General features: G+C 40.7%; 1 protein-coding gene across 1 annotated transcript in view; it reads left to right on the top strand.

Moving 5' to 3' along the window:
• The window catches only part of LOC140236894 (uncharacterized), a 51316-nt gene extending 37137 nt beyond the window's left edge, over positions 1-14179 (top strand). Inside the window, exons 14-18 of the mRNA XM_072316828.1 lie at positions 2202-2363; positions 5186-5458; positions 8216-8530; positions 9940-10091; positions 12111-14179. Of these exons, the coding sequence (XP_072172929.1) occupies positions 2202-2363; positions 5186-5458; positions 8216-8530; positions 9940-10091; positions 12111-13847 (2639 nt within the window). The 3' untranslated portion in view covers positions 13848-14179. The remainder of the gene's footprint in view (positions 1-2201; positions 2364-5185; positions 5459-8215; positions 8531-9939; positions 10092-12110) is intronic.
• The last annotated feature ends 314 nt before the right edge of the window (positions 14180-14493 follow it).

The raw sequence follows: 14493 nt of genomic DNA, 5'->3' as shown, positions 1-14493 counted from the left end.
TGGTCACATATTTGTATGGATAGGCATTCAAAAATTAGAAAATCATTCTAAAATTATTCTGTAAAACCAGAAACACTCTGAGTAAGAACATTAGTGAGTACATTTTTAGCTCACCTGAGCCAAAGGCTCAAGTGAGCTATTGCGATCGCCCTTCGTCCAGCGTCCGGCGTGCGTCGTCCGTCGTGCGTCGTGCGTAAACTTTTTACATATTCATCTTCTTCTTGAAAACCCCAGGACCGATTTTCATCAAACTTGGCAGGTAGCATCCCTAGGGGGTTAGGAACTCAATTTGTTAAAATGGGCACCATGCCCCACCCAGGGGGCCCCCAGGGGGGCCCAAACCCCCCAAAATTAAGGAATCTGTAAAAATCTTCTTCTCTAGAACCAGAAGTGATAGAGCTAAGTTAATACCATGAGTTAGTACACTGATGACTGTAGTTTCAAGTTTGTTCATGGCAGGATCAGGGGTGCCCCCCTTTGGACCCAGGGGAGGGGGTGGGGAGGGGTTCTAATGGGGCCTAAATTGTACATTTTCATCTTCTTCTTGAGAACCCCATGACCCGTTTTCACCAAACTTGGCAGGTAGCATCCCTAGGGGGTTAGGAACTCAATTTGTTAAAATGGGCACCATACCCCACCCAGGGGGCCCCCGGGGGGGGGGGGGGGGGGGGGGGGGGCAAAACCCCCTAAAATTAAGGAATCTTTAAAAATGTTCTTCTCTAGAACCAGAAGTGATGGAGCTAAGTTAATACTATGAGTTAGTACATTGATGTCTGTAGTTTCAAGTTTGTTCATGGCAGAATCAGGGGTGCCCCCCTTGGGACCCAGGGGAGGGGGGTGAGGAGGGGTCCTAATGGGGCCTAAATTGTACATATTTATCTTCTTCTTTAGAACCCCATGACCCATTTTCACCAAACTTGGCAGGTAGCATACCTAAGGGGTTAGGATCTCAATTTGTTAAAATGGGCACCATGCCCCACCCAGGGGGCCCCCAGGGGGGCCCAAATCCCCAAAATGAAGGAATCTTTAAAAATCTTCTCTAGAATCAGAAGTTATAGAGCTAAGATAATACTATGAGTGAGTACATTAATGACTGTAGTTTTGAGTTTGTTCATAGGAAATCCAGGGGTGCCCCTCTTGGGGGCAGGGGTGGGGGGGGGGGGTGGTTGGGAAGGTCCAAATGGGGGCCTGAATTGTACATTTTCATCTTCTTCCTGAAAACCTCATGATGGATTTTCGTCAAACTTGGCAGGTAGCATCCCTAGGGGGTCAGGATCTAAATTTATCAAAATGGGCACCATGCCCCACCCAGAGGGCCCCAGGGGGCCCCAATCCCCAGTAATTAAGGAATCTTAAAACATTTGGGCCCTTATTGTACATTTTCATCTTCTACTTGAGAATGCCTGGTCAAATTTTGGTAGAGCTGTGAATAATTTAGATTAGTGACTGCGTGAAAGGTGAACTTGCGATACTCAGGTGAGCGCTAGACCCGCGGGTCTCTTGTTTATAGTTTGTATATCGTCGCTGGGGCGATAAGACCTCGTATCTACAAAATGTCAAATGTTCAGGAGAGCCAAAAAACATGGCGGCCCAAGCACTGTGGCAAATGGGATAGCCTTTCCTTTGACATGCCGTGGTGGCTTCATTTTTGGAGTAAGACAGCTGGGATTGGGACAGGACATCACTTAACCCATTATTTGACCATTAATCCAAAAAACTCATTTTCACCAAAATTGCGGATACAAGGTCGTATCACCCCAGTGACGATATACCAGATCCAGGAGTGGCCCACTTGGGCTGGTATTAAATTTTGGTCAGTTTTAACATCTTAGTCTTCCCTTCAAAAACATGCAGTCAAATTTTCTGCAAACGTGGCAGGTATTATCACCAGTGTAAGAGAATACACAAATGGACACCATGTCCTTGGAGACCTTCAAAGCCCCCTTTAGTTCTTCTTAGCTATTTAAAAGTACTGCAAGAATACATTGAGGGTGAACTTGCAATATTCAGGTGAGTGCTAGATCTACTGAGTCTCTTGTTTATGTATCCTTAAATCTCATCACCAGGACTGTTCACTCCATGTTTAAAATTAATGGACAAATATTTCTACAGCAAAAAAAAGATAATAATAACAATATTGGTGAACTTTCCTAAAATGCAGTGAACCAAAATAATCAGTTCTGTGTCCTTTTTTCCATAAGACGCCAGTGAGAAGACAATTCATGCTACAGAGGATGAGCAGTCTACATATTTCCTGAGAGATTTGCAGCCATTTACTGAATACTGCATTCGCATATCAGCCTCAACAGCAGCTGGCCCTGGGCCATATTCTGATGTGTCTCGCGGGATGACGAGTCAAGGATGTAAGTATTTACAATGTATGCGTTACACATCTAGTAATGAACATTTCTCATACTCTTTATTACGGGTATTTGAGCAAATATTTTATTATTTGATTGCATCCATTCCGCTTATTACAAGCTCAGGCTTGATTTTGTCTGATGGTTTTATAATTTGATATTATCTAGACATCAGGTAAAACTATTCATCTGCTTTCTGGTAATGTGCTATTCCCTGCACATGCTGTGCCACCAAACTATATGCAACAAAAATATGAAGCGTTCCCCCGACCTTTTTATGGGTCCCACTGATATCCGTCCATATGCTAATGCATCCATTTGTTGTCGTCTTTTAGAAGCTCCAGGATTTTTTCCTTTCCTGTGGTTTTTGGCAGCCTTCCAGTCAGATCTATTGTTGTACAGTGCTCACCGCTTAACCCTAAAAAGACTGGGCTACATGTATTTTGGTAGCTCGAAAGACTGGGGGGGGGGGGGGGGGGGCCTAAAGGGGCCCCCCCTTAAGATCTCGGCCGTGGATCGCGCGATTGCCGCGGAAATTTGCACAATGGTAGTATGCGATGTAATCTACAAGATCGTATATTTAAATTTTACAAAATAGTCTTCTTTTATTTTATTTTGATTAATTATGCTAATTTATGCGAGAAATCAGACTCTTTGATCTAAATCAGTAAATAAAGCTCCAAAAGTGCTCATTTTTGGTCTAATTATTCTTTGTGGCATTCTTAGCAAATGTACTTGAAAAAAAAATCGGTATCAAAATAAATTTCTTATTTATTTTATTGTTTTATGAATTTCTTATGTATTTCTTTGTTTTTTCGACCTTTTGTTTTTGTTGTCTTTTTAACAAAATTTGTGGCAGACACTTTTTGAAGCATAATACTCCTTAAACAAATTAATTTTAGCCATTGAGAGTAAAAATAAGCATATTTATATGAACCATGTGAAAAAACTCAATTTGCATTGACTTTGTACACAAAATCAAATTTTTGAGCCATTTTCGGCCTCACGTGCATGTACAAAAAGTTATGTAACTTCAGAACTGTACCCCCGGGCGTCACAAATTTGGTGTCAAAATGTGCGGGAAACTCGAAAGAAAAAAGTCATAGAGCATTGCGGCGAGAGCATTGCGTGTTGCAGAGTAATCGTGCGAAATGTCGAGGGGGGGGCCTTTTAGGCCCCCCCCCCCCAGTCTTTTTAGGGTTAATCGCAAGGGGTCAGGAGACGAATTTTTCGCCTGTTTAAGCGGTGCTCCCGCTTAAGCGATTGCCAGTATTGGCCTGTGCAAACCACACAACATGAAGCCCAGTATGTGGGCATTACATTAAACCATGCACAGTTATCAAACGCGACGATAACCACAGCGGCAAATACACGCACGTTACGGCGCGCAGACACAAAGCGGCGATAAGAAAGAACACAGCAGTCTTATAATTTTGGCAAATGCATTAGCGGAACAAACCTCCATTCATTTGATCCACAAAATAACCCATTTTTGTATTTTTAGAGTTGAAAATACATGTACATACCGTAAAGTTCCGTGTATAGACACACCCTTGTATAAGACGCAACCCAGCTTTGGGACTTTAAAAAAAAAAAAAAAAAAATGATTAGCGTTCGTAATGACAATTTGATGAGATGGTGCACGAGGCAGCCTGGCTTAAGCAGACTTTCTTCCTTTGATATCCCTCGCCCTGGCCCGATCCCATGAATGACAAAGAAAAACAAAAACACTGCAATGATTATTTAAAACAACAAACCTCTTGCTAGCAGCCATGCAGGTATCTCATGTAAGGTGGAGAATAAGAAAAAAAAACAAAAACCCATGGTAGAGGGAAACTGACAGTCTGACACCCAACAAGCATGCCAGCCACCTGGCTAGGCTGAAAGGAATCTGCTTAAAGGACAAGTTTATCTTGAAAAAGTTCATCATTGAAAGTTTGAGGGAAATCAGAAAATCTGTTCAAAAGTTATGAATTTTTGAAGTTTTTGTGCAGTCACCGCTGGATGAGAAGACTACTGCAGTGTATGATGTCACATGCGTACAAAAATATAAGGAAAATATAAAGAGAATTTCGCAAAATTTCATCTTTTGAAAAAAGTACACATTCCCTTGACTCGTTACTGACATATGTTATGGGTAATATTATTCTCATTGCCTTTAGAAAGAGGCAAGTCAAGTGTTCTTTTATTATGCAAAAAAAGTGAAAATATGTTAAATTTTCTTTACATTTTCTTTATACTGTTGTACTCATATGACATCACAAGCCTTAGTAGTCTCCTCATCCAGCGGTTCCAACACAAAAATGTTGAAAATTTATAACTTTTGCATCAATTGTCCAATTTTCCTCGAACTTTCACTGATGTGTTCTGCTAATATTGCTGCATTCTCTCAATCCTTATGTTTATGAAGGTGAACTTGTCCTTTAAGCAAACTTGTAGATTGCATGGATGGGGCCCTGGGAAAGGGGCAATTGATGTAATCTCAGAGCTGAAGTTTCACACAGTGTACTGCATGTGTTGGCACGCACACACAGTGGACTGTTCATTCTTTCAATGATGTCATATAGGTAGTAAACTTGAAGATACATTGGGGGGGGGGCATTTCATGAAGCATTTTGTCTGATAGTCTTTCTGACAAACTGTTATGAGCTATGGAAATCCTTGCATCTAATTGGCTGAGAGCAAAGTTGTCAGACAAAACGCTTCATGAAACGCTGCCCAGGTGTATGTTTCTAATTCACTTTGAAATCTCTCAAGTTACAGCAAGCCTGTACAGTCTAAAGCATCTTTTTTTTTTATTCCACTCAATTTTATATCCTGTGTAGCACCTTCTTCACCCACTGACCTCCGCAAGACCTTCTTCAATGCCAGCACCATTCATGTCACCTGGAAGCCGCCAACTGAGCTTAATGGAGTTCTCAGGTCATACAAAGTGAGCTACAATGGCCAAACAAAGGAAGTAGTAAATACCTCAGCAGTGCTTGATGTGAACGGCTTCACCAACTACAGCGTGGCAGTTCAGGCATGCAGCCATGGGTCACCTTCTGTTGCCTGTAGCCCATTCACCACGTCTGTTTATGTGCAGACAGATATTGGAGGTGTGTGTGAAATCATCTTTATGAAAGTTGTTGCTGCCACTGAACAAATATAACTGTTCTCTCCACTTGATTGACTTACATTTGTACAAGCTGAAAAACATTTGCCAATACGTGCTGTATTTACCAGGTAATCGGGTAGACATTCTGGATAAACGGGTAGGAATTTTCCAAATTATCCTCGTCTAATTACATACATGTAATTTCTGCAGAAAGCCATTAGACTTTGTGTGTATATATAAATTATGAAGAAACTGTGAGGTACTTAAAGTCGTTACAGAGCTTAGTTTGCAGTTTTAACATGTTAAGTGTGCAGTGTATGACCAATTCGCCGTGTCACTGGTACAAGTATAGATGCATTTATGCATGTTGTGTATGAACCCTTGCAAAGCACCACATACACTACCAACATACTCACACACAGTGGCACACTAATCACTACAGTGTGTATATGTGCTGGTGAGCTATGGCTAGCTCTCAAGAAAAATGAAGAAGAATAAACTAACTCCACTGATACTCTAACCTTTCTTCATGCCATTCATTGAAAACAAACTTACAGTCTGATTTACAAATTGCCCTTCATTGACATAAATAAGCACTGAGTTGAGCAATGTTTTAATAGTAGCCATGACAAGAAATCACAGGCATACATGCTCAAGCAGGATTCGACCTATGACCTGATCTCCGGACATGCATCTTAACCCTAAAGGGGCCGGGCTTTTTTGGCTATGCTCAGACCGGGGGGGATGGATTGTTATGACTTTCATGACAGAGCACTGTTTTCCATAGGAAATTACACAAAATCACAAAATTTTGCCCCTTTTGGGGCGACATTGCGTTACAAAAATGGGCGTGGCTTCGCAAAAGTATGCGCGAACGTTGCAAATTTGGTCTCAAAAGTTGCGCGAGACTTGAACGAAGAAAGTCAAGGAGCCTCGCGACGAGGCCTTCTCGCGTTACAGAATTATAGCGCGAAACGTCGAGGAGGGGGGGGGGCGGATTCCACCCCCCCCCCCCCCCCCGGCCCTTTTAGGGTTAAATTCATGAATTTGAATAAATTTACGGTGGGCATGAAACACACAGAGACACAGCAGAATTTGTTGCTGCATTTGGCTGCATGTACATAACGAATATAATTACAAATCGTAGATGTTTAGGTGTTTGCATGTGACTTGATGAGGACTTTGAGGTGCATACAGATTGTTTGCAAAATTATTTGACTTAATATGAGCTGTGGCTGTAAGTGACATACTGTGCCTGTAAGTCTGACAGAGAAAGGTGAGGGATTAATATGTGGTACATGTATCTGCATTGTGAATGAATATCAAAAGGTTTTCAGGTTAATAGGGTTCTCTGCTTAATCAAGTTAAAAATGCTTTTCCAGACATCGCCCGATTAAGGGGAGAATACTGTATATCCAAAGTAGAGTCTTGTTTTGTTTGGAATTGTCTCTGTAAGGCATCTTTTGAAATTTTTGAATGTAATGCAAAATGAAAATTACTAATAAGAATTGGCAGTTTAAAAATATGTACTTCCTTTGTATTCTAGGTCTCTTATCACAGTTCACACATTTAAACTGTTAATGGCTGAAAGGGAGAAAAGCAGTCAATTTCTTGCAGCATTCCTGCCAACAGTCGATTCAATCAGAACTGATCAGATTTCTAAGATTTTGAGACTATGAAAAATTGAATGTTTTGTATTTTTTTATATTTAGATAATCAGATAATTTGGATATGAATATTCCATGTGCGTTCCAGCATTTTGCCATAATCACAGCAAATGGTGAAAATACAAAATAAAAAGTCCCTTAATCCCTGGCAGTGTGATGGAAAATGCTGCATTCAAGGTCTCTAAAACATCAGAAACTGCTATGCTCCTGAACTTCCAGAGCATTACATCTGAGAAACCTCTAATACTAACTTCCTGCATACACATAGCAGTATACTGTAAAGTACATTGGTGCACACTCGGGACTTTGCTATTAAGCTGTTGCAACACATTATGTACAGGCAAAGCTCCATCATTACACCGTAGGCAGTCTCCAGTGCAAAGCCATGTGTGGCATATGGGGTCTCTGAGTTGATGGTTGCTTGCGTGCTACTCAGATAGGATGCATTAGAAATTTCACCCACATATCACACATCCATTGCTACTTTGTGCGATTTCTCCTGTCATTTTCTTCCCAAGTGAACCCTGTACACTCATAAAGACACCATTGTATGAATTGTGATTTCAATCAATGTTTCAGTAACCTTCTATACTTTTTAGATCCATTCATGAGTAAGAAACATAGCGATATTGGCTGATGTCAGTAGAAAAAAAACTATTCCCACACCTGTAATGAAAGTAGGATCCATAACCACTGTATGCTCAAGTAATATTGCTCTACTGTTGGCAATTATCTTACAGCTACAGTATCGTCGATCCCTTGAAGTCTTAATGCCTATTGCTTCTTTGCTTCTTCAGTGTTAAAACTCCCAAGTCAGTGTCGCTGACACAGCATGTTCAATTTCTTATGAAAATTATTCTGTTTAAGAAGGTATAGATGCATAACTCTGGAAGATTTTTTTTTTTTTTTTTTTTTTTTCAGAAGGCACATGCTGAAGCCCCATTTTGAAATGCCATGCAGGGTTCTATTACAAAAATAAGCAATAACTGGTTGGAGCACAGTGACCACAGAGATTTTGCACACCCACTCTTGAGTTACTAGATGGTACAACAGTGCTCACCTTTATTTTACCCAACATTTTATATATACAGCTCCTTCACAAGTAAAAATGCTTGAACTACGCCCACACACATCAGAAGCAGTTTTCCTTGAGTGGAACCGCCCTGTTCCCCCCAATGGTCCCATTGCATACTATGTGGCACGCAGTCGGCCTGCAGACAGTGAAGAGGATTGGCTGGAAGTGAAGTCTCTGACTACTCAGACTGAGGTCAAAGTCAACTGTGACCTGGTCAAGGATGGAAGGAAATATGTTTTTCAGGTCTATGCAGTTAATGAGATTGACGGCTCTCCCTTACCAGGCATTGCGTCACCTCTTGTGGACTTTGAGATGTGCAACATCCACAAAGGTACAGCAATTTTTTGATAAGGCCATGTACATATTTAATGTCTTTCTTCATGTTAATATGCCTTTTTATCTGTATATATAAAGATATATGTATATATATGTATATTGATATATAGTATCTATCTATATATATAAATATATATATATAGTATATACATGTATATAGATAGATAAAGTATATACTAACATTTAGTAGATATATCCATAGCTGAACCTCAAACCATTGTAACAAGAAGCCAAAATTATGAAATTCATACGAAAATGGTGACGTCACAGCATCATCGCAACCCTCTATGAGTGCAGCAGTTTATTGATGCAGTCTGTCATAATGGCCTGTACACCCATGTAATATCTGCGCTGTGTTTCTGTACATGGGCTTTCTCTGCTGAACCGTCAAAACATCCAATTCTTACACTATAATCTACAAATTGGGTTTGATATCGATAATTCATCGAGTAACGAAAGTGACAACGACACCAGTTGATAATGACAGGTTTTAAAAAGTTGGGGAGGTAGAAAAAACTAGGATGAGGTGACAGAGCACAGGGATTAGATTTTTGCTTTTATATTCGTGTTCTAAAGAAATATTAACAAACAGTGTTCATATACGTGATTCTGTGAGAAAGACACCTCGATGCATTTTGCCTACAGATCATGTGGAATTCATGCAGAATTCATGCTTTAAACCACAGTACCATGTAGCGACAGGGCAGCGCTGATTTGTTCATGGCGTGACGTCATAATTTGGGTCCCCGAATCTGTGCCGTTAGATCGTGTTCTGGCGTTCTGAAAAAGGTGTCAAAACACCATCTCCATCTTTTAGAGACATTTTCACATTCTAATACTTCAATATTCGTATTCGTACAGTCTTCAGCTTCCAAAAAATGTATAATCCACCTTATCTATGCATATCAGGCCATTTTTTTCTTATGATAATACCTTTAAAGCAGTACAAGGAATGTGCCATAAATGATTACCATGATGATATTCAAATTTTGTTACACTATTATTCTGGTTTCAGGCATGATTGCTCTTTTTAAAATTAAAGGTTTCAAATAGAATGCCATCTACATTTCAAGATTTAAAATGATATGAAAGATATTTTTAAGGACTCCATTTCTGGTAAAGTTGTAAAAACAATTTAACACCGTCAGATGAAAACGGGAAAGGAGAAAACTGCTTTCAAAATGTTGTGTTGATGTACATGTAGGAACCAAGTAGCAATTTGGTCATGACCAGGCCCGAGATGTAAGGGGTTATCATAGACACACTGACAAGTCAATTTAATCTCTACTCATTACAGTTCATAAGTGGCATCACACCACATGAGATGCCAAACAAGCAGCACTGCTCTTAGAGTCCCAAACTCTTTAACACTCTTCACTTAACACTCCTCACCTTTCTCCGTAGGATCTGTGAGCACAGTTCTCCTGGCTGTCATCATCCCAGTCATCCTTTTGTTTGTCATCATCGCCTTGTTCATTCTTCTCTGGTTCAAGCAATCAGACTTCTTCAAGCCTGCCCCTGACCCTTACTTCATTGAAGCAGTGCTGGACCAGCGTGTAAGTGATACAGAAGAAAGTACTTCTAATAGAGCATGTAACTGATGCACTTTTGATGAAGCTCATAATCAGAGGAAACTCACGCTTTCAGTGAGTAGATGTTGTACAAATAGTACACATCAGTGAGGGCATTAGTATGCTAATAATGCACAGGTGAGAGGGCTTTTGTGGGGATGCAGTACACTCAAGAGTGTTTTCAATGGTGTAACATGCACGAGGTCCAGCAAAGTGCATGCTGCACAACATTGTGAATACCCTAGAGTGAGCTGCATCTCCACTATCGTCACGAACCTAAACCTGTACATTATTTGATTTATAAAATGGTTCAATGAACTTGTTCATTTATCTTCATAGGTAAATACATGTGTACCATCACCTACATGACTGTGGAAAAGATGTCCAAAGAAATGTTCAAAACATACTGCACTGAACACTGTACTGAAGTTAGAAATTGTTTACAGAAAGAATTGATTGAGCGCACACTGCTAAAGCATGCAATTGTGACGGCAGTGAACATGATTATGGCAAGCCTCAGTCACACGCGCATCTCATAGTGGTCGTAAGTACCAGTCATCAGTCCACATTTAGTGCTAAAAACTTATGCCCGCTGGGCATGTTAGGCAAAATGAAAGACTGTCACATGATTGCTCTCAGCCAATCATTTGATTAGGATCCATATCGCCATTTTATGATAGCAATTACCCACACAAGGTACCCAGTCTGACACACCTGAGGTAATAGCCAAATAAAATGAGAAAGCAGACATCTTCAGTGAAAATGGTTTCAAAAGCAGGTATTTTAAATTCCGCGCCAGCCATTTTCATGAGTATTAAAATAAAACAGTGAAATCCTGCCCACTTTCCATCACGGCATGAAAAGTGCTAGTGACCGGTCACTAGCAAACTTATTTGTTTGGCAAAATAAATGCCTTGCACGCTCTCAACCAATCATTTGATTAAGATGTGCTTTCTCATTTAATAATAATTACTATAAAGGTTTGAATGTGAGGATGGGTCTAACTTCATGCTAGCTTCTAAACCCTATTTCTGTCACATAAAGTGAAGCCAGACTGCTCAGACATTTTGCAGTGCGCAGACACTAGATTGTTGATGTCCATTTCTGAATGTTATATTATTGACATTAATGTGTCATGTTATACATCATTTGAAAGCTTATGGTCTAAACTTTCATATTATGTAATAATCTGAGCAAGGGCGCACATAAATTTTAAATAGGATGCCCTCTTATGTTACATAATTATCTTTGCAGATTTACTTCGACATGTTTCCACCTCATTTTTTTCACACAACATGCTCTTGTATCACCAAAAGGTGTCACAAATGTTGTAGAGAATTTATTCTGCTTTCAGATATGATTTTTTCATCAATAGCATTAGTACTTTTCATTTTATTAGCAAAAGTCTGTGGCAATTACAACCTAGATTTTATACATTTTGTTTAATTTCTGATTTTATGAATGAAATGTTGGCCTGAAAGTAGATGAAGCATGTTTGTATCTAGTCAAGCTGAAAACATGAATTGAATTGTGCTTTTTACTTTAGATTTAGGTTTTTTATGTCCTATAATATTGCCATGATGATACGATGATAATCTAAGGGTAATAATTATTTTGAAAATATTCAGTCTTCAGAGTGTCCATTCCACTCGAGTATGCAAGTCTACAACTTTTTACACCCTCCCCACTGAAGCAGAATTGAACTATCACTGCAGTCATTTTCTTTATGATCAACCTGCATTGATTTGAAGTTTCATATAGTGATGGTTTCTTATATAATGATGTTAGGCTAGGGAATTGATTACCTTCAGTGGTAATTACAGTTTAAAAGGTCAAGTGTTGGAAATGAACTAGATGGAAAAAGAAAATGATAATAATGATAACAATAGTAATAATTTATGATTGAGTGCCAGGGAACACAAAGAATTATTGAGAAATATACAATGGCACTTGAAAACAAGAATACAACATCACACTTAATGATTGTATTATGCTCTTTCATAGGATGAGAAGTTCCAGATGAAGGGACGCCTGCTTGGCTTACGGGCAGAGAAGGAGAACTTTGACACATTGCGGCAGGCAGACTCAACCACCAACCTGCTCCTGCCACCCTTTGACCGATCGTCATCCAAGGAGAGCACCAGCACCAGCAGCAGCACTGATCAAGGTATCCATGACATGGATGGTTTCTCTGATGAAATGCGCTATGTGCGAGAGAAGACCAGCAGTCGCAACCATAGTGAAAGTGAAGAGAACAAGCTGCATGGGAAGTGCAAGATGCCAGTGAGTGACGACTATGAGGCAGATGATACAGTCTTCAGTGGCCACAGCACACGACAAGATGATGGGGATGGCAGTGTGGCCTACTCACGAATCGCTGAAGTAGAGGGTGCAGATGCACCAGATAGCTCCACACCTATGTTGAACAATGATTCTGTGCATTACCTGAGTGACGGAAGTGAGGCATATGCACAGCTCTCACAAGTGACACCTCAGGGTAGCACAACTCCCGCTGCTTCAGTCCGAGGGCTATCTGATCAAAGAAGTGAGGCATCATTTGGGAGCCAGTCAACTGTCAACTACCATCGCCTTGGACTGTCTGGCCTGACTCCAATTACTAGTGTAGAAACACTCCCATCTGAGGAACCACTGGCCTACTCACGACTGTCACAAGGGTCAGAAGCTGACATTGAGTACTCCCAGCTTGCAGCAACCTCAAGTAATCCTTCCCTGACAGGGATTTCAGACAGTAGGGCATCACACACAGCTGATGGCAGAATTAGTACCAGCTGTCCCTCTGAGGATGCTAAAGGAGTTGCCATGAGTCTGCCTAGCATCTCTGCCGCAAATGGAATTCAGCCACCGCAGGAGATCATTGTGGCCACTGCCCTTGCTCCAGGCAGCCACCCGCATCCAGTGTCTGAGCCAGACAGCACTGGTTATGTAACAACATCATCAGTTGCTAAGTTAGCCCAATCTTCACTGAAACCTTCCACAAATGCACCAAAGGATAATTTCCAAGGGATTCACCAAAGCTTGGCTGATTCCAAGTCACAGAGTGGGAGTGATTCCTCCTTAACAGATGGTGAAGGCTATAGCACCCTTGGAATTGCATACTCTCCATCAAGCACACCTGTTCAGCACCACCATCCCAAGGCAGTGTTACCATCTGCAAGACCGTCCAGTACCACTCCGGTCTCTGTTTCCTCCTCCTCTAATGGATACATACCAAATGATACCACCCTGCCACCACCAGTCCAGCCAGCCCAATGTAGAACAAAGAATGTTCCACTTCTTGCAAAGCCAACTGCAAGTGGATATGTAACAGAATCAGATATGAAAGCTATTTTGCTGCCGCCATCACCTCAAGTGAGAGACCACTTAGAAGGGAGTGACGTTGAGAAGCCTGAAGACACTCAGTCACCAAGGAGATGCATGCCAAATGGACTCACAAGGATGAGCGAGAATGGTTATGTAACCAGCGACAATATACCTCTGACAGTTTCTGCTCCAAGCGTGCTACAGGCATCTTCCATTATGGCAAATCCGTACATCCCCCATGAGCAAGCTGTTCAAGGTCCCAGTGAACAGCGGTCTCCACCGACCACACCAACAACCGCACTGAATAATAATCAGCCAATGCCAACAGGCAAGAAACTTTGTTTGGATGATCCCTATGTTGGAAACAATGTCAAGCCAACATCACCAGGTGGAAGCAAGGTTGAATCTACTGTGTGTTAGCTGCTACATGCTCCATGACTAATTTGCGTAAGTGTTGCATTAGCAATTTATTAATGTGTGTACAATTGCGAAGCACTGGCTGTTAGTGATTAAATGTGCTTGCAAAAAAATAGAGGTCAAATGTTTCTAGACATTGATGGTGGAAACAATATGACTGTGACTTGTGATAGTGTTCATGTATGGCATCTATTCTACCTCTGATCTTAAGAATTTATGTGCAGGAAGTATTGGTCAAAACTCCACAGGACATTATCATCCCACAATGAATAGTGCCATTAATGTTCATGTATCAGATGTTTTGGTGACATTTTATATGTGTTGAATGGATTCAGTAAATGTGCCCTTTGAGATGTTTACAAATGTATGTACATAGATGCACATGATATTCTCCTGTACCAAATCGGGGCACATACAACTAAGTGGCACACCTAGCACAACCTATATTTCTAGTAACTGCCAAAGTGTACATGTATGTGGCTATGGTAGCACAGAGCAAATACTGATTGTATGTGAACATTTGCTGTGTATTGGCATGACAGTGTGGATCATGCAGTTGTAGAGATATTGGAGCAAGAAGGTATAATAGCTGGAAAAGTTTCTGTTCATAACAGTGAAATAGATTCATCCTTCACTATATAGGAGAAAT

Source organism: Diadema setosum, chromosome 13 (genome assembly GCF_964275005.1).
Source record: "Diadema setosum chromosome 13, eeDiaSeto1, whole genome shotgun sequence".
Classification (NCBI taxonomy): Eukaryota; Metazoa; Echinodermata; class Echinoidea; order Diadematoida; family Diadematidae; genus Diadema; species Diadema setosum.
Note: the sequence above shows the minus strand (reverse complement) of the source record. Positions and strands in the feature narration are given on the sequence as shown.